The following is an 18817-nucleotide window of genomic DNA, read 5'->3' as shown; positions in this document are numbered from 1 at the left end:
CATTCACTTCCATTTCTCCTCCTGTCTTCAGCTCACTCTGCTTACACTTTCTACTATTCTTCTTTAGCAAACCATCTCCATTTTCCAGCCATTTTTCACAGACTCAAGCTCACCATCTTCCTCCCTCTCTCAGACCTCCTCTGCCTCTCTTTCCCCCTCCATTCCTCCTCTGTATTCCAAGTATACATCTCCTTATGATAATACTACACTTGTCCTGACATATATCTTGATCTTGCTTTCTCAAGGGACGCCATTTAACCGGCTGTCACAATCTCCGTACAATCAGCACGAACCCCACGGGACGTAGCGCTTAACAGTGCATTCCACTTATAATGCAGTTGCTTTGTCTTGATGTTATTTTTCATCAAAAGCTACAGCAACACTTTTCAATTTCTATCAAGCGCGCTCTCTGCCTTCCTTCTCCCTTGCCGGTCACATGACAAGTTCCACTTCGTTGAAACCGGACGCTGTCCTAACCTACTACGAAAGTCACTTTTTATCGAATTGGCGTGAAAAGGGTGTGTCCCTGTTGCAGAGGACATGTTCTACTGCTGGCTCATCACACGCTCCATTTTATTGGAACCAAATTGCAAAAGAAAACATTAAATCTAGTTGTTGATTAGTGTTACAAATTGTATTTGCTAAAGGTCACAATAAATGTATGTTTATAGCCTATTTTGACAAATATTTTTAACCATGTATGCCTCAGTCTATTAGTAGGTCTAATAGAATATAGAGATGAATAAGTATAACTTTAACCCAGCTGTTTCTTATCTTTCATTTTAGAGACTAGGCTATTCAACTAGGGACATGAGTCATGACTTCATAGATTACGGCGTGCACGTCTGTCCAGTGAGTCTACCTTCCCCATGACAGTCACTATGGCTGCGATGCAGACCATCGTCCTGTCCTGTCTTCTTTTCACATGCGGGAAAGTTCTGGGGCTGTCAGGTGAGTGCATAAAATTGCCTAACAATATACATTCAACAATTTAAATAATGTATTTAATATAGCCTAATCAACAATAGAAAACAATGCAGCTATGTGTTTTTAGTTGTTAGATAACCATTCGATAATGCTGTAGTCGATCTATCTGCGCGTCACCAGCACTTCTTTTTCCAGGAAACTTTTGGCACATCACGGATATTCACTGGGACCCAACCTATAAACACACCGAAAATCCTGAGCTTGTGTGTGCATCCAGTGGAAAACGTCCTGCGCCCAGTGCGGGAAAATTTGGACACTACCTCTGCGATGCGCCATGGGACCTTATTAACTCCACAGTGTATGCAATGAAACACATTCTGCCAGATCCGGATTTCATCGTCTGGACAGGGTACAACAAACTAACATTTATTTTATGTAGCCCTTGTGTGTGTGTGCGTGTGTGAAAATGTAAATACTTGTCCATTTACCTTCTTAAAGTAAAATGTTCAATTGAAGAACATTGAGGATTGCTGTACTGTATATAAAGCTACACATGTGATTGACTTTATCTAAAAGAGGTCCCTTATAACAACCTCACATTTGCCCTACAGAGATGACACGCCGCATGTCCCGAACGAGGATCTGGGAGAAGAGGCAGTTCTCTCCATTATCAGCAACCTCACCCACATCATAAAGCTTGTTTTTCCAAGTTTGTTTAACCTCCATTGCTTTTGAGGTGGAAGTCCCTCTGGGGGACACTGAAATATATTTTGTTTTCCTTTTGGATATATTCGTCAAAGCCATATGATCAACTCATGCTACCTTTCAGGTACTAAAGTGTACTCAGCGCTGGGAAATCATGACTACCATCCGAAGAGCCAGCTACCCCCAGTCCAGAACAACATCTATGAACAGACAGCACAGCTGTGGCAGGACTGGTTGGAACCAGAGTCTCAAACAACCTTGCGCACAGGTAAACTACAACAGATCCTGCCTAGGCCTGGTCAAAAGTTTAAAAAATATATATATATTGGTCACATGCCCTGAATACAACAAATCAAATCTTATTTGTCACATACACATGGTTAGCAGATGTTAATGCGAGTGTAGCGAAATGCTTGTGCTTCTAGTTCCGACAATGCAGTAATAACCAACGAGTAATCTAACCTAACAATTCCACAACTACTACCTTATACACACATAAGTGTAAAGGGATAAAGAATATGTACATAAAGATATATGAATGAGTGATGGTACAGAACGGCATAGGCAAGATGCAGTAGATGGTATAGAGTACAGTATATACATATGAGATGAGTAATGTAGGGTATATAAACATAAAGTGGCATAGTTTAAAGTGGCTAGTGATACATGTATTACATAAAGATGGCAAGATGCAGTAGATGATATAGAGTACAGTATATACATAGACATATGTGATGAGTAATGTAGGGTATGTAAACATTATATTAAGTGGCATTGTTTAAAGTGGCTAGTGATACATTTTTACATACATTTCCATCAATTCCCATTATTAAAGTGGCTGGAGTTGAGTCAGTATGTTGGCAGCAGCCACTAAATGTTAGTGGTGGCTGTTTACAGTCTGATGGCCTTGAGATAGAAGCTGTTTTTCAGTCTCTCGGTCCCTGCTTTGATGCACCTGTACGGACCTCGCCTTCTGGATGATAGCGGGGTGAACAGGCAGTGGCTCAGGTGGTTGTTGTCCTTGATGATCTTTATGGCCTTCCTGTGACATCGGGTGGTGTAGGTGTCCTGGAGGGCAGGTAGTTTGCCCCCGGTGATGCGTTGTGCAGACCTCACTACCCTCTGGAGAGCCTTACGGTTGTGGGCGGAGCAGTTGCCGTACCAGGTGGTGATACAGCCCGACAGGATGCTCTCGATTGTGCATCTGTAGAAGTTTGTGAGTGCTTTTGGTGACAAGCCAAATTTCTTCAGCCTCCTGAAGTTGAAGAGGTGCTGCTGCGCCTTCTTCACAACGCTGTCTGTGTGGGTGGACCAATTCAGTTTGTCTGTGATGTGTACGCCGAGGAACTTAAAACTTACTACCCTCTCCACTACTGTCCTGTCGATGTGGATAGGGGGGTGCTCTCTCTGCTGTTTCCTGAAGTCCACAATCATCTCCTTTGTTTTGTTGACGTGGAGTGTGAGGTTATTTTCCTGACACCACACTCCGAGGGCCCTCACCTCCTCCCAGTAGGCCGTCTCGTCGTTGTTGGTAATCAAGCCTACCACTGTAGTGTCGTCCGCAAACTTGATGATTGAGTTGGAGGCGTGCATGGCCACGCAGTCGTGGGTGAACAGGGAGTACAGGAGAGGGCTCAGAACGCACCCTTGTGGGGCCCCAGTGTTGAGGATCAGCGGGGTGGAGATGTTGTTACCTACCCTTTATCTACCCTCACCACCTGGGGGCGGCCCGTCAGGAAGTCCAGTACCCAGTTGCACAGGGCGGGGTCGAGACCCAGGTGTAGACTTTAAGTGTAGACTTAAAGTGTAGAGTGGAGACTACACTTTAAGTGTAGACAAGTGTAGACTTTACAGTGAAATGCTTACTTATGAGGCAATTCCCAACAGTTTAGAGTTAAAAAGTAAGACACATATTTGCTAAATAAAAAAAGGAAATAGTAATACAATAAAAACAATATATATACAAGGAATATCAGTACTGAGTCAATGTGCAGGGGTACGAGGTAGTTGAGGTAATACAGTATGTGCATATGGGTAGGGGTATACCACTTGGTGCCAGTTTCCGGGGCACAGATTAAGCCTTCTGGACTAAAAAGCATGCTCAATTGAAATAATTCATTAAAATAACTTTTTAGTTCAGGACTAGTGTTAATCTGTGTCTGAAAAACCAGTCCATGGAGTCTGGAATGGAATTAGTCAACTCCAGTCCAATTAGTTGTATTGTCTTTCCCTTTTTTTCTTTATAGGTGGATACTATACAGAGAACCTGCTGAACCGACCAGGTTACAGGGTTGTAGTCCTCAACACTAACCTATACTACGACCAGAACAGTGCCACAGAAAAAATTGACGATCCAGCCGGCCAGTTCAACTGGGCAGACCAAGTTCTTACAGAAGCTGCCAACAACAAAGAAAAGGTCTTACCACTATCTCTATGTTGCAAGAAATAGCAAGAGAAGATAAGTGCCTAGTAACTCTGCCAGTAAAAGCCAAGCATCTGTTAGAAAATATAGAGATAACATACTCCTGTTTTCTTCGTATGTAGTGGAGGTGATTTGGAATCAAGCTCTCATGGAGAGGTAGCCCTGTCTGAGACTTGTAAAGCAGATGTTGCATACAGACTTTGAGGATATCCCTTTATGATTTAATCGCAATCCCACACCGATTTCTCTCTTAGGTTTACATCATTGGCCACGTTCCACCAGGGTTCTTTGAGAAGAAGCGGAGTAAGCCTTGGTTTCGACCCAACTTCAACAAACGTTACCTAGAGCTGATCCAGAAGCATCACTCTCTAATTATCGGACAGTTCTTCGGCCATCATCACACTGACAGCTTCCGCATGTTCTACAGCTCGGAAGGTACAGTGTCATTTAACAGATGCACATACTATACATTTTGTTACACCATCTCAAGACATTCAACATTAGCCAGGGCCATAGTCTGTTTCTGCTCATTTGTCAACATTGCAGTAGAGTTGGCAAGAGCACAAACATGTCTGGGACCAGGCTAATTCAACATTTGAACATGATTGTTCAAACATTGGATGCAGAGAAAAATGTATGTGTGCTGCCAATTTATAGTACTTGTGCCTCTAATCTATAGTATCTCACCAACTGTCTTTCCCCAGGTTCCCCCATCAGTACCATGTTCCTTACCCCTGGTGTCACTCCCTGGAAGACCACCTTACCTGGGGTTATAGACGGAGCCAACAACCCTGGGGTCCGCGTCTTTGAATATGACACCCAAACTCTTCTAGTCAAAGTAAGAGCCGTTGGACTCTTCTTAAAAGCCCCAAAAATCTGTCAATTTAATGGTTGCTCAGAAACAAAATCTTACCACTCTGCCTCCTCCATTATTGCCTGATTAATTGAAATGCATTCCAGGTGACTACCTCATGAGGCTGGTTGAGAGAATGCAAAGCTGTCATCAAAGCAAAGGGTGGCTACTTTGAAGAATCTCAAAAACAACATATATTTTGATTTGTTTAAAACTTTTTGGGTTACTGCATTATTCCGTATGTCTTATTTCAAAAGCAGCCAGGTGCAACAAAAAAGCTGGTAGTGTCCAGATGCATCATTCAAATAAAAATTTTACCAGCTAGCAGGGGGTGGCAGGTAGCTTAGTGGTTAGAACGTTAGGCCAATAACGAAAGAACCCTGGTTTGAATCCCGAGGTGAAGAATCGGTCCATGTGCACTTGAGCACCGTTAAGTCGCTCTGGATAAAAGTGTCTACTAAAATGTAATGACTAATATGTAGCTATCCAAGCCAAAAAAGAGTTGACCTGCCAGTCCATCTGCAAAATCTGTGGGTAAAAACCATCAGATATAAGCAATAAACTCACAATGTTATCCAAAACAGCTGATTAAAATAACTACACATTTACAGCAGCTTTGTGCTTAGGCTGCTACTATGGTGCCATGGCTTCTCTCTTTTCCACATTGTTCCCCTTACTTCAATGCTGTTCCCTATTGTTATTTTTAATGACGTAATGTGTGTTGTGAGTGACCCATGTAAAAAAAAATAATTCAGACTTGACTTCACTAAACTAGACTCAGTAGTGTGAAAAAGGTATTAGTGTCTCCAATCTGTCTCAACCCACAGGACATGGTGACCTACTACCTGAACCTGACCCATGCCAACGTGGCCCAGGCACGCTGGGAGAAAGAGTACCGCTTCACTGAGAGCTTTCGTGTGCCTGACGCCTCCCCGGCCTCCATGCACCAGGCCGTAGAGCGCATGGCCAGCGACCGCTGCTACCTGCAGAAGTACTACGAGTTCAACTCAGTCAACTACGACCTGACAGAATGCAACAGTGACTGCCGAGTCGACCACGTGTGTGCTGCTAGAGAGGTAGACTTTGAGAGGTACGAGCATTGTCTGGAGAAAGAGAGGGCATCATCGACTGGTGTTGCCATGTTGCCAGTTCTATCTGTGGTGATCAGTATTGTCTGGGCAAGCTGTTAATGATCTCAATGTGCACCAAAGACATGGACCCATTACTACTGGCTGCCTACAATGAAAGGACTGAACGGCTGCCCCAATCTATGGAGTCCTTCTCCCAAATGTTGCGATTAAGGACATTTACCTTGAATGATTTAATCAGATAGATGAATGTATCCTTTTCTAACATAAGATCTTTCAAGAATGCCTCTTTTTGAATATAGCAATCAGAATTCACAGATTGACTGCATGCGGCATTTTCCAGTCTGTGCATCTCAATTTCAATCACGTACCACGCTTGTTAAAGTACGTTATGCTATGAACATTTTAAAGAAAATAGTTTAATAGGAAGATCCACGACCTTTGATTTCAAAACTCTTTTTGTGACTTATTTTAACTCATGTTAATTGGTGTAAATAATTTTTTTTTATACCACCTGAAAATCTTTTTGATACTCTAGAGAGGCCCATCCTTTGTGGTAGACTGTAGCAAGAATGATCAATGGTTTAATTTGAATTTCTTTCTATATAGTCCCTATTTTAATAAATCACTTAATAATCTTTTGAAGATCAAGTTGGATCATGAAATTGTCAGCCGGTGATAGTCAAGCAAATAACTGTTGTCTCACGGTAACTGACCGTTAATTAACATAAATGGGTTTATGTCCTGGCTTGCACGCATAGCCTACAAGCCACTGATGCATACCTTTGGAACATCTACACAAGTCTAATTAAATGGATATATATAGCCTACACCATCACAATAAATCCACTAAGAAACATGATATGAAGAAAATGTAGTCTATTTTGTCCTTATGTTTGGCACTAATATGGCTGTAGTTCATTTAGCAGACAAGATTTTCTTAGAATTTCGTGGCATTATGTTTTATTATTTTCTAGTATGAAGAATACAATTGAACATAGCTGAATAAAATAGAAAGGATTTTTTCTCCAAACGATTTCCAAGGAAGTCCGCACATGCAGCTATTCTGTCGAGCGGTTAATAAACATGTCCTCCTATATGCTAAATTTAGAGTTATTTATGCAACTTTAGTTGTTACAAACGTTGGGCTATATGTTTAGATTAATACATTCTAAGGCTGCATGATGCGACTAATGATGATTTGAAAAAAAGTTACATGAAAGGCATGATTTGTTTCTTGTGCAGACTGCACACACTTCTTCAAGCTCTCATTCACTCACCATGCCTCAAGTTTCCCGGCGGCATCCCCCTTGTGTGGCCATATGTTATGAATTTTATAAATAATGACTAAATGATGTATACATTTAACATAGAACTATAACTAACAGAATTCTACCCTGTCACTGTATGATTGTATGAAATGTATTAGAATCATAAATCTAAATCCGATGTGTGTAGTTTTAGTCAGAACTAGTACAAGGACTTTTTGTTCCTTTTTAGTATGTAAGCAGGGTGCAAGTGTGAGACAATGTATGAGATAAGAGGAGCTATCGACAGACAAGCTGTACTACTGTGTTCCTTTCAGGACATTCTGTCCCCACCCAGGGAGGGGAGAGACCTTGGGCTTGTAGTAGATTGTATAACAGGTGACAGGCAATGTATGAGAAGGGGAAGACTTGTGAACTATATTGTCATTGTTTCTGAGAGGAGGAAGGACATTTATGACAAAATGTGAGGTATATAGACCAATGTACAGGAAATGATAAGCAGAGCTCTCGTAAATTAACCTGCTGCCTAAGTAGACTGGCCTCTGTCTGTTTCATTTTAATAAGAACCTTACAAATTCTTAGTAACAGACAGAGTATTTTCATTGAATTGGTTAATGAACACGAGAACAAAATTCTCCTAACACCATAACATCCTCTAAAAAAATCCATGCCTTTTGCAGCCAAAGTGGCCATTGTGCCCTTGGGCTGAATATAATAATTATAATTCCCTCCTCCCGGCTGCAGTGCTCCAAAGCCACTTTCACTCACATGGCTCTCTCATATCTAAATTCTTATTAGCCAATGCCCGTCACGTGATCGTGTCCTTCTCACAGGCATCTCAGCTAAGAAGTAGGCTACAAGTGAAGACAGACACATCGGGGATGCAACTGCATGCGTCCCTTTTATTGGAGGCGCATATTGAAGACGTTAGAAGAACTGTTCACATTTAGCCTAATTTGTCAGCCTACTAAATGAGTAGGTCTAACAAACAGAAAAAGCACTAGCCTATAGTGCATTCGGAAAGTACTCAGACCCCTTCCCTTTTTCCACATTGTTACGTTACAGCCTTATTCTAAAATGGATTACATTAAAAAAATGCCCAATCTGCACACAATACCCCATAATGACAAAGCGAAAACAGGTTTAGACATTTTTGCAAATTTATAATAAAAAAATATATACTTTATTTACATACAGTACCAGTCAGAAGTTTGGACACATCTACTCATTCAAGGGTTTTTCTTTATTTTTTACTAGTTTCTACATTGTATGGAATCATGTAGTAACCAAAATATATTTTATATTAGATTCTTCAAAGTAGCCACCCTTTGCCTTGATGACAGCTTTGCATTCTCTCAACCAGCTTCATGAGGTAGTCACATGGAATGCATTTCAATTAATAGGTGTGCCTTGTTAAAAGTTCATTGGTGGAATTTCTTTCCTTCTTAATGCGTTTGAGCCAATCAATTGTGTTCTGACAAGGTGGTATACAGAAGATATCACATCAGATAGCCCTATTTGGTAAAAGACCAAGTCCATATTATGGCAAGAACAGCTCAAATAAGCAAAGAGAAATGACAGTCCATCATTATTTTAAGATGTGAAGGTCAGTCAATCCAGAAAATTTGAACGTTTCTTCAAGTGCAGTTGCAAAAACAAACAAGAGCTATGATGAAACTAGCTCTCATGAGGACCGCCACAGGAAAGGAAGACCCAGAGTTCTCTGCTGCAGAGGATAAGTTCATTAGAGTTACCAGCCTCAGAAATTGCAGCCCAAATAAATACTTCACAGAGTTCAAGTAACCGACACAACTCAACATAAACTGTTCAGAGGAGACTGTGTGAACCAGGCCTTCATGGTTGAATTGCTGCTAAGAAACCACTACTAAAGGACACCAATAAGAAGAGACTTGCTTGGGCCAAGAAGCACGAGCAATGAACATTAGACCGGTGGACATCTGTCCTTTGTTCTGATGAGTCCAAATTTTAGATTTTTGGTTCCAACTGCCGTGTCTTTGAGACGTAGAGTAGGTGAACAGATTATATCCACATGTATGGTTCCCACCGCGAAGCATGGAGGTGGTGGTGTGATGGTGCTTTGCTGGTGACACTGTGATTTATTTACACTTATCCAGCATGGCTACCACAGCATTCTGCAGCGATATGCCATCCCATCTGGTTTGCACTCAGAGGGACTATCATTTGTTTTTAAACAGGACAATGGCCCAACTCACATAACATTGTTACCAACTCACATACCATGCACTCCAGCATGGTAACCATCCACTGGAAGGTTCTCCCATCTCTACAGAACTCCACCAATCAGACCTTTATGGTAGTGGCCAGACGGAAGCCACTCCTCAGTAAAAGGCACCTAAAGACTCTCAGACAATAAGAAACAAGATTCTCTGGTCTGATGAAACCAAGATGGAACTCTTTGGCCTAAATGCCAAGTGACACGTCTGGAGGAAACCTGCCACAATCCCTACGATGAAGCATGGTGGTGGCAACATCATGCTGTGGGGATGTTTTCAGTGGTAGGGACTGGGAGACTAGTCAGGATCGAGGGAAAAATGAACAGAACAAAGTACACAGAGATCCTTGATGAAAACCTACTCCAGAGCAATCAGGACCTCAGACTGGGGTGAAGGTTCATCTTCCAACAGGACAACGACCCTAAGCACACAGCCAAGACAACACAAGAGGGGCTTCGGGACAAGTCTTTGAATGTCCTTGAGTGGCCCAGCCAGAGCCCGGACTTGAACCTGATCGAATATCTCTGGAGACCTGAAAATAGCTGTGCAGCAACACTCCCCATCCAACCGAACAGAGCTTGAGAGGATCTGCAGAGAAAAATGGGATAAACTCCCCAAATACAGGTGTGCCAAGCTTAGCGTCAAACCCAAGAAGAATCGAGGCCTATAATCGCTGCCAAAGGTGCTTCAACAAAGTACTGAGTAAAGAAAGGGTCTAAATACTTATGTAAATGTCTGTTTTTTTTTCTGTTTTTTCTAGAAACCCGTTTTTGCTTTGTCATTATGGGGTAGTGTGTAAATTGATGAGGGGAAACAAGGCTGTAACGTAACAAAATGTGGAAAAAGTCAAGGTGTCTGAATACTCCTCCTGAATGCACTGCATGTCAGTCTACTATCCCCCATAGTACAAAAGTTGACCTATTCTATTGGTCAACTTGTCCTTCTGCTCAATAAATAAATATTCCAAACATAGCCGACTCTGGGACAGTCGTGGGATGCAATAGAGCCCAAATTAATACAACCCCTCACATCAAAAAACCTTTTAAAAGCAATGAGGCTTATGCAACAGGTTAGAACGTTTAGCTTAAAATGTTGATAAACTATTAGTCTATTTCTTCACATTATAAGCGCAGCAATGCGCAAATGGCAGTAGGATATAAGCGCAAATGTTCCTAAATGGAATCAATTAGCGGGAAAACAGTTCTCAAAAATGACCGCAAATGCGATTTTGTGTAATGCTTTATTATATAGGTACATTTTTAATGGTGAAAATGATCTTCCCAAACTTGAAACTCACACACCATCTACGTATGTATGCCAGTTTGGCTCTACACCGGTTGTAAAGCAAATGAATGTGCTTAATATTAAGAAGTTATTTGGCCACTTTAGTTGTGGGCTAGGCTATGGCCTATGGGCTAGGCTACAGGCGTGCGACCTATTTGAAAAAAGTCACACAAAAAAGGCATGTGCTGTTTCTTGCCTTACTGCACATTCTGGGCATCATTGACAATTGATAATACATCATTCACAAGTGATAAGCTAATATTGTCACCCATCAGACTATTCTTCATTTAATGTTGTCTTTGCATATACTAAATAATGTGTTAAATTAGTTTTGAGTTACACCGAACAAAAATATAAAACGCAATGTGCGAAGTGTTAGTCCCACGTTTAATTTGCTGAAATGAAAGATTCCAGAAATGTTCCATACGCACAAAAAACATTATTTCTCGCAAATGTTGTGCACACATTTGTTTACTTTCCTGTTAGTGAGCATTTCTCCTTTGCCAAGATAATCCATCCACATGACAGATGTGGCATATCAAGAAGCTGATTAAACAGCATGATCATTACACAGGTGCACCTTGTGCTGGGGACAATATAAGGCCACTCTAAAATGTGCAGTTGTCACACAACACAATGCCAAAGATGTCTCAAGTGTTGAGGGAGTGTGCAATTGGCATGCTGACTGCAGGAATGTCCACTGGAGCTATTGCCTGAAAAAGTCATGTTAATTTCTCTACAATAAGCCACCTCCAATGTCATTTAAGAGAATTTGGCAGTAGGTCCAACCGGCCTCACAACCGCAGACCACTAATAACCACGTCAGCCCAGGACCTCCACTTCCGTCTTCTTCACCTGCGGAATCGTCTGGAATTTGTTCACGTGGAACTTGACTGCAGTCATGACTCGTGACTGCCGGTGGCGGTAACATGGTCAGTGTAACAGCTCTAGTTGGACCCTGCAGTATTGTTTTTAAAGTAATAAACCTGTCTAATACGTGTCATGATCGTATTTGCTCGTGTCCATACAACAAGTAATGGGAACTCTATAAAATAGCTTAATCTTTCCCAAATGTTTATTAGTGTTTTACCAGAACACCATCTGTTGCATAACCACGTTAGCCTGGTCCCAGATCTGTTTGTGCCGTCTTGCAGAGTAATAACCATAGGAGTTGCCAAGACAGCACAAACCGATCTGGGACCAGGATATAACAATGTTACCATGCAGGAGAAATAAACATGTAGACAATACATAAAGTTGTCAAGGAATCCATGACCATTCTGAAAACAATTCCATGAACTGTTGTCAGGAAAGATGACTTAAAGTGGTGCTAATAACATATATAGTGGACTTTGAGCCTCTACGGAAAATACGTGTGCTTGAGCAATGTTTTTCCGACAATGATGAAGCGGCAGCCTTGGGGCTGCAACCGTTGAACGTGCCAGGACTTCGTTTTGTATGCAGGGTCGTATTCAATTGGGCACCCAGTGCAAAAGACTGTTTCTTATTAGACAAGTCCAGGTAGTCCCTTCCTGTTTCAGTCCGTTTTCTTCCGTTTGGTGCCAAATGAACATGACCCTGAGAACAGCTGGGGCTGGTCAAAAGAGGGGTCACACGACCAGGACCTGTTTGGCTGAGGTGAACGGCTGCATGGCAGTGTCCAGTGCTTGCCGGAAGTCTTGGAGGCCTACCTCTGAACAGGCAGGTGCGGTCAGTTTTCCCTGGCGGATCAGGGAGCAGAGCTCATCCAGCAGTCCCCGTAAGACCCCCTCATCTGGGGAGACAGAAAGATCAGATCAGATCAAATCCACTTGAATCTCAGAACATCAAGCTATGGCAACGAAGAAAGTTCAGTTCAGTCACCTGAATACTTACTGTAAGTGATGGAGGAGTTCCATTGTACTCTTGCCCACAACTCCGTTCAGTGCCAGCTTTGGCCTTGGACAGGTCTATAAGGAAATTAAATAATGATATTTTTTGGGATGTAAATTCACTATCAGATTTAAGCTTTCAGAGCAGTGTTGAAATCAACAGACCTTGAAAAGTTCCTTCATTTCATGCCGCCTCAGGGTCTCCTCTTTGATCACATGACTGGCGCCCATGGCCTTCAGCCTGTCAATAAGCTGTGTGAGTTTTGGCCTGTGAAAAGGGACACACAAGTACATGCAGTTCTTCAACACGGGCCTTCTTGAATACGCAACCTTGCTTAATATAATCACTGCTCTCTACGGAAGTTTCTATAGCAGTCTCTCTCACACATAGACATCACTTTATTAGGGTAGTAGGCTATATTATGACAGTGGGTTACTTACAACAACCCTGTTATAGAACAAGACTCAGTGCTGTTTTCATTATATCAGATTCCCAGCTGATAACCCAGTGTTATCATGAGGGCTGGAATCTCCCCCCTAAATTGTTTTACTTCAGCTGCTGAAAGGTCACATTCTTATATCAGTCACTAATTCAGATGTTCTCTTTTTGAAATGTAGCTTAGTGCAGTATGCATTGGTTCTATTCACTCGGCACCAAAGAAATCAGACTGAAACGGGGAGGGAGTCGAGGGACTACCTGTGTCACGATCGTCGTGGTAATCATACTCGGACCAAGGCGCAGCGCACGTAGAGTCCCACATGTTTATTAATTGAAACTCACAAAAACAATAAAGAGCCACGAGACGTGACGTTCTGTAGAGCTCACAGGCATCAACATGAAAACAAGATCCCACAAAAACCAGTAGAGAAAATGGCTGCCTAAATATGATCCCCAATCAGAGACAACGATAAACAGCTGCCTCTGATTGGGAACCATACCAGGCCAACATAGAAATAAATGCACTAGATCACCCACCCTAGTCACACCCCGACCTAACCAAAATAGAGAATAATAAGGCTCTCTATGGTCAGGGCGTGACAACCTGGACTTGACCCAGAAGAAACACTCATTTTTGTTTTCTGTTGCAAAAGATTTTCAGTTTCGTGCCCTAATGAAAACGAAACTGTCCGTTTGGATATACCTGTCTCTGACCAAGTTAATGGTTTGGATCTCCCCTGCAGCAGCAATCTGTATGACAGCCTGATCCACACCACTGTTGGCTGCATTCTGGATCACTGTGTCACCTGGAATGAACTCACATACAAAGAGCAGTGCAATACACATATTATCTAGTGTACTGTGATGAAGGAAGGTTAGGTTCTGTATAAAAGACTGAAGCTCACTTGTATCCTTTTCACACTATTGGGCCAACCCGAACCTACTTTGCTGGCTCTGACATTTTACTTTCATGTTCCTTTTGATAGGTTTGGAATTATGAACTTTAAATCCTTATTAATCATTAGTTGTAATAGAGAAATGAGGGGTGCCATAACCATTAACCTTTGGTGTTAATAGCCCCTTGGTTATCTGAAGGAGGAAAGTATATGGTGGGGGCAATTAAGATTGGAATGTACTGAGGGTAGGGAAAGCGATCACATGTGGCAGGCATTGATAAAGGGAGAGAGCCATGGATTAGTTATGAAGGGGGTGGTTGAGATCAGGTCAGGGAGAAATAAAGTTTATGGCCCGTATCACTTAGTGTCCTGCCTTGCAGGAAAGACACAATGTTTGTACAGATGTGTAGGAGACTCGGAGGAAGGGTTAAATATCAGTTCTTGTGTGACAAGGTTTTTTGTCTAATGCAGCTGTATTGATCCTCTGGGAAGAATAAGAATAAACTTGGTTAAGCTTTCACAGTGTCTGTTGAGTTTTTACTCTGAAAATCAGAACCTAACACTTTCCAGCAACTTAGGTGGATGTATAACAAGGCCAGAATCATATAGCACCGCTTGGCTTAGCCGCAGTAGTGTGAAAAAGGTATTGGATAAGGGTACAATGGGCAAAAATGGGTAACAGCTAGCTTAGCATCTACATGTTGAAATGGTGAACTTAGCACACCTGGTTTCAGCTCCTCAAAGTCAGAGAGCATCCTAAAGGCAGTGCAGGGGTTAACCCCCAGTGTGGCTGCAGAGAACAGGGGGATGTCATTGGGCAGCGAGATCACATCGTCTTCAGCTATAACCGCTGCTGTCCTCCACGTCCCTGCTCAGAGAGAGGGAGAAAAGGACGGGGTCGTATTCATTAGGCACCAAATAGAAGAAAACGGACTGAAACAGGGAGGGACCACCTAAACTTGTCCGAGTACTTGTTTTTGTTTTCCGTTGCAAAATGTTTGAATACTCTGTACTAATACTCTGTATTAGGCCCTGCGGCCTAATTTATAAACATTGTGTGGGCACAAAATATGTCCCAAAACATAAGTATGCCAGTTCATGTAAAGGTTGGCATTTATAAAAACTGGACTTCACGCAAGAATGCCTCCTGCAATTCTTTAGACCATGGATATGATGCATATGATAATTTGTTGTAGGCTATTGTAGGCACAAGGGTGCGTTCTGAGCCCTCTTCTGCCCTCTCCTGTACTCCCTGTTCACCCACGACTGCATGGCCATGTGTAACGGATGTGAAATGGCTAGCTAGTTAGCGGTGGTGCGCACTAATAGCATTTCAATCGGTTACGTCACTCGCTTTGAGACCTTGAAGTAGTGTTCCCCTTGCTCTGCAAGGGCCGCGGCTTTTGTGGAGCGATGGGTAACGATGCTTCGTGGGTGTCAGTTGTTGATGTGTGCAGAGGGTCCCTGGTTCGCGCCCGGGTATGGGCGAGGGGACGGACATAAAGTTAAACTGTTACATTTTTCACATCGGTTACACATGCACGCCTCCAACTCAATCATCAAGTTTGCGGACGACACTACAGTGGTAGGCTTGATTACCAACAACGACGAGACGGCCTACAGGGAGGAGGTGAGGGCCCTCGGAGTATGGTGTCAGGAAAATAACCTCACACTCAATGTCAACAAAACAAAGGAGATGATTGTGGACTTCAGGAAACAGCAGAGGGAGCACCCCTCTATCCACATCGACGGGACAGTAGTGGAGAGGGTAGTAAGTTTTAAGTTCCTCGGCGTACACATCACGGACAAACTGAATTGGTCCACCCACACAGACAGCGTTGTGAAGAAGGCGCAGCAGCGCCTCTTCAACCTCAGGAGGCTGAAGAAATTCGGCTTGTCACCAAAAGCACTCACAAACTTCTACAGATGCACAATTGAGAGCATCCTGTTGGGCTGTATCACCGCTTGGTACGGCAGCTGCTCCGCCCACAACCGTAAGGCTCTCCAGAGGGTAGTGAGGTCTCCACAACGCATCACCGGGTGCAAACTACCTGCCCTCCAGGACACCTACACCACCCGATGTCACAGGAAGGCCATAAAGATCATCAAGGACAACAACCACCCGAGCCACTGCCTGTTCACCCCGCTATCATCCAGAAGGCGAGGTCAGTACAGGTGCATCAAAGCAGGGACCGAGAGACTGAAAAACAGCTTCTATCTCAAGGCCATCAGATTGTTAAACAGCCACCACTAACATTGAGTGGCTGCTGCCAACATACTGACTCAACTCCAGCCACTTTAATAATGGAAATTGATGGAAATTGATCAAAAATGTATCACTAGCCACTTTAAACAATGCCACTTAATATAATGTATATGTATATACTGTACTCGATACCATCTACTGCATCTTGCCTATGCCGTTCTGTACCATCACTCATTCATATATCTTTATGTACATATTCTTTATCCCTTTACACTTGTGTGTATAAGGTAGTAGTTGTGGAATTGATAGGTTAGATTACTCGTTGGTTAGTACTGCATTGTCGGAACTAGAAGCACAAGCATTTCGCTACACTCGCATTAACATCTGCTAACCATGTGTATGTGACTAATAAAATTTGATTTGATTTGGCTACTTCGAGAATATGAACCCATCATGACCAGAAAAGGTGAAGAATTTATTCTGCAATGGTGATGAAAAATGGATTATGTGTATGAATGCAATATTGTCTACTCAAGAAATGTGAAATTACAGTATTCAGAAGTAAGCTACAGAAGTAACCTACAACTGTCTGTTCCACTGTTAAAAAACTGTGCTCCGGCCTCCCGGGTGGCGCAGTGGTCTAGAGCACTGCATCGCAGTGCTAACTGCGCCACCAGAGTCTCTGGGTTCGCGCCCAGGCTCTGTCGCAGCCGGCCGCGACCGGGAGGTCCGTGGGGCGACGCACAATTGGCATAGCGTCGTCCGGGTTAGGGAGGGTTTGGCCGGTAGGGATATCCTTGTCTCATCGCGCTCCAGCGACTCCTGTGGCGGGCCGGGCGCAGTGCGCGCTAACCAAGGGGGCCAGGTACACGGTGTTTCCTCCGACACATTGGTGCGGCTGGCTTCCGGGTTGGAGGCGCGCTGTGTTAAGAAGCAGTGCGGCTTGGTTGGGTTGTGCTTCGGAGGACGCATGGCTTTCGACCTTCGTCTCTCCCGAGCCCGTACGGGAGTTGTAGCGATGAGACAAGATAGTAATTACTAGCGATTGGATACCACGAAAATTGGGGAGAAAATGGGATAACATTAAAAAAAAAAAAAATTAAAAAAAAAATTATTACAAAATTAAAAAATTAAAAAAATAGGTGCTCCGGATCGGATGGCATAGAGCAAAATACTTAAATGAGCTTATCTATTTTACTACTGTGAAGTGGGTCCAATAAATGAGAGATAGGACGAATGGTATCCTTGTTGTAGGCCTATGCTAACTATTTAGGCCTATGCTACCTCGTAATTATAAAACCATCACAGAAAAGGTGAGGAATTTATTATGCAATGATCATGGAAATTAAATAAATAATAGCCTAGGAAATAGATGCCTATTTCTAAATATTTTAAAATACAAAGAAATCAAATATATTTTCTCTCTTCTCACTAACGGCAAGTTGATTGCATATTGTTATTAACCTGTTTATTGTTATAAATAAGCCTGTCCCTCATATCCCCCATTTGAACAAAATTCTAATCTACTTGTATGCTTGCAACGCAATACTTCAACCACTATAAACTGTCCGTACGCATGGTCTAAAGTTTGCGGGAAGGTGAGCACATTTTCACGTCAAGTTCAGGTTTTATAAATGACAACTTTTGCATGAAAGCTGGCGCATGCATGCTTTGGGGTATATTTAGTAGATTCGCACAGTTTATAAATGAGGCCCCTGGTTTCTAAGGCATGAAGGGCCATTGAAAAGGCTTGAATGTAAACCTAGACAGATATTTCATCTCAGTAGTATCTCGTGAGCATTAAAGTATTAACTCACCTAATCCAGCATCTCTTGGGATCGCCTGGGCCACTCCCTCGTTTCCACCTACTGCTGGAAGGTCAGGTAGGATGGCATAGGTACCTACCTGCAGGACCAAATACGGACATTGGCTTTGGATATAAAACAACTATGGTTAGGATCAATTTGATCTCGATCCAGTGCATTCATGACAGGAACTAAACAATAAATGTAATTGTGTGTGTCACCACAATAAATGTAATTGTGTGTGTCACCAGTGTGTGTTGTTTTTTTCATGTTTATGTGAGAAGGATTGACGGGGGGCTGCCAACAATTTTACAAGGACACTCTTAGCACCAACAGAGGGAAGCTCCATGCTCTCGAACCTGTAAAACACACAAGAGATATTTGAAGTCTTCTGGATTCTCTCTTCCGATACATCTGTACCTATGACAATACGTCACGGCAGCATTGCATTTACATCCAGACTCAATGGTACATAGTACTCAATATTTTAACATAGCTAACAGTCTTACTGAACAACTTGAGAAGGCTCCCCGTGGTTTCTGTACAATAGGGCCATACAACCATTGATTGAAGATTCAGTTGAATACCTACAAATACTACCCCTCGCGCTTGATAGCTGTTGTTGTTGAGTGGTGCATACCCTGGTGAAGGTTCTACATACTGTATGCCTCCTCACCTCGGTTCTTTTACATGATAACCATGCGATACTTGACACCCTCATTTTAAAACATAAATAGCATAAACCCGTAAACCTGGGCATCTTGGATTAACCCTTGGCATGTCAAGGCCCGCCCCCAC

General features: G+C 42.7%; 2 protein-coding genes across 2 annotated transcripts; one reads left to right on the top strand and one right to left on the bottom strand.

The window, feature by feature from the left end:
• Positions 1–481: 481 nt before the first annotated feature.
• Positions 482–7780, top strand: smpdl3b (sphingomyelin phosphodiesterase acid like 3B). The gene is made up of 8 exons (XM_071384107.1): positions 482–951; positions 1123–1336; positions 1539–1636; positions 1757–1900; positions 3879–4048; positions 4309–4489; positions 4759–4892; positions 5735–7780. Exons 1-8 carry the CDS (start codon positions 870–872, stop codon positions 6095–6097), a joined length of 1386 nt encoding a protein of 461 aa, XP_071240208.1. The 5' UTR covers positions 482–869; the 3' UTR covers positions 6098–7780.
• A 2833-nt stretch (positions 7781–10613) lies between these two features.
• LOC139564131 (enoyl-[acyl-carrier-protein] reductase, mitochondrial-like) lies at positions 10614–18141 on the bottom strand. Its single transcript, XM_071383350.1, has 6 exons — positions 18120–18141; positions 14733–14876; positions 13816–13918; positions 12839–12941; positions 12678–12751; positions 10614–12576 (listed from the first exon to the last, which is right to left on the bottom strand). Exons 1-6 carry the CDS (start codon positions 18139–18141, stop codon positions 12573–12575), a joined length of 450 nt encoding a protein of 149 aa, XP_071239451.1. The 3' UTR covers positions 10614–12572.
• Positions 18142–18817: the final 676 nt, after the last annotated feature.

Source organism: Salvelinus alpinus, chromosome 35 (genome assembly GCF_045679555.1).
Source record: "Salvelinus alpinus chromosome 35, SLU_Salpinus.1, whole genome shotgun sequence".
In the NCBI taxonomy this organism is placed as follows: domain Eukaryota; kingdom Metazoa; phylum Chordata; class Actinopteri; order Salmoniformes; family Salmonidae; genus Salvelinus; species Salvelinus alpinus.
Note: the sequence above shows the minus strand (reverse complement) of the source record. Positions and strands in the feature narration are given on the sequence as shown.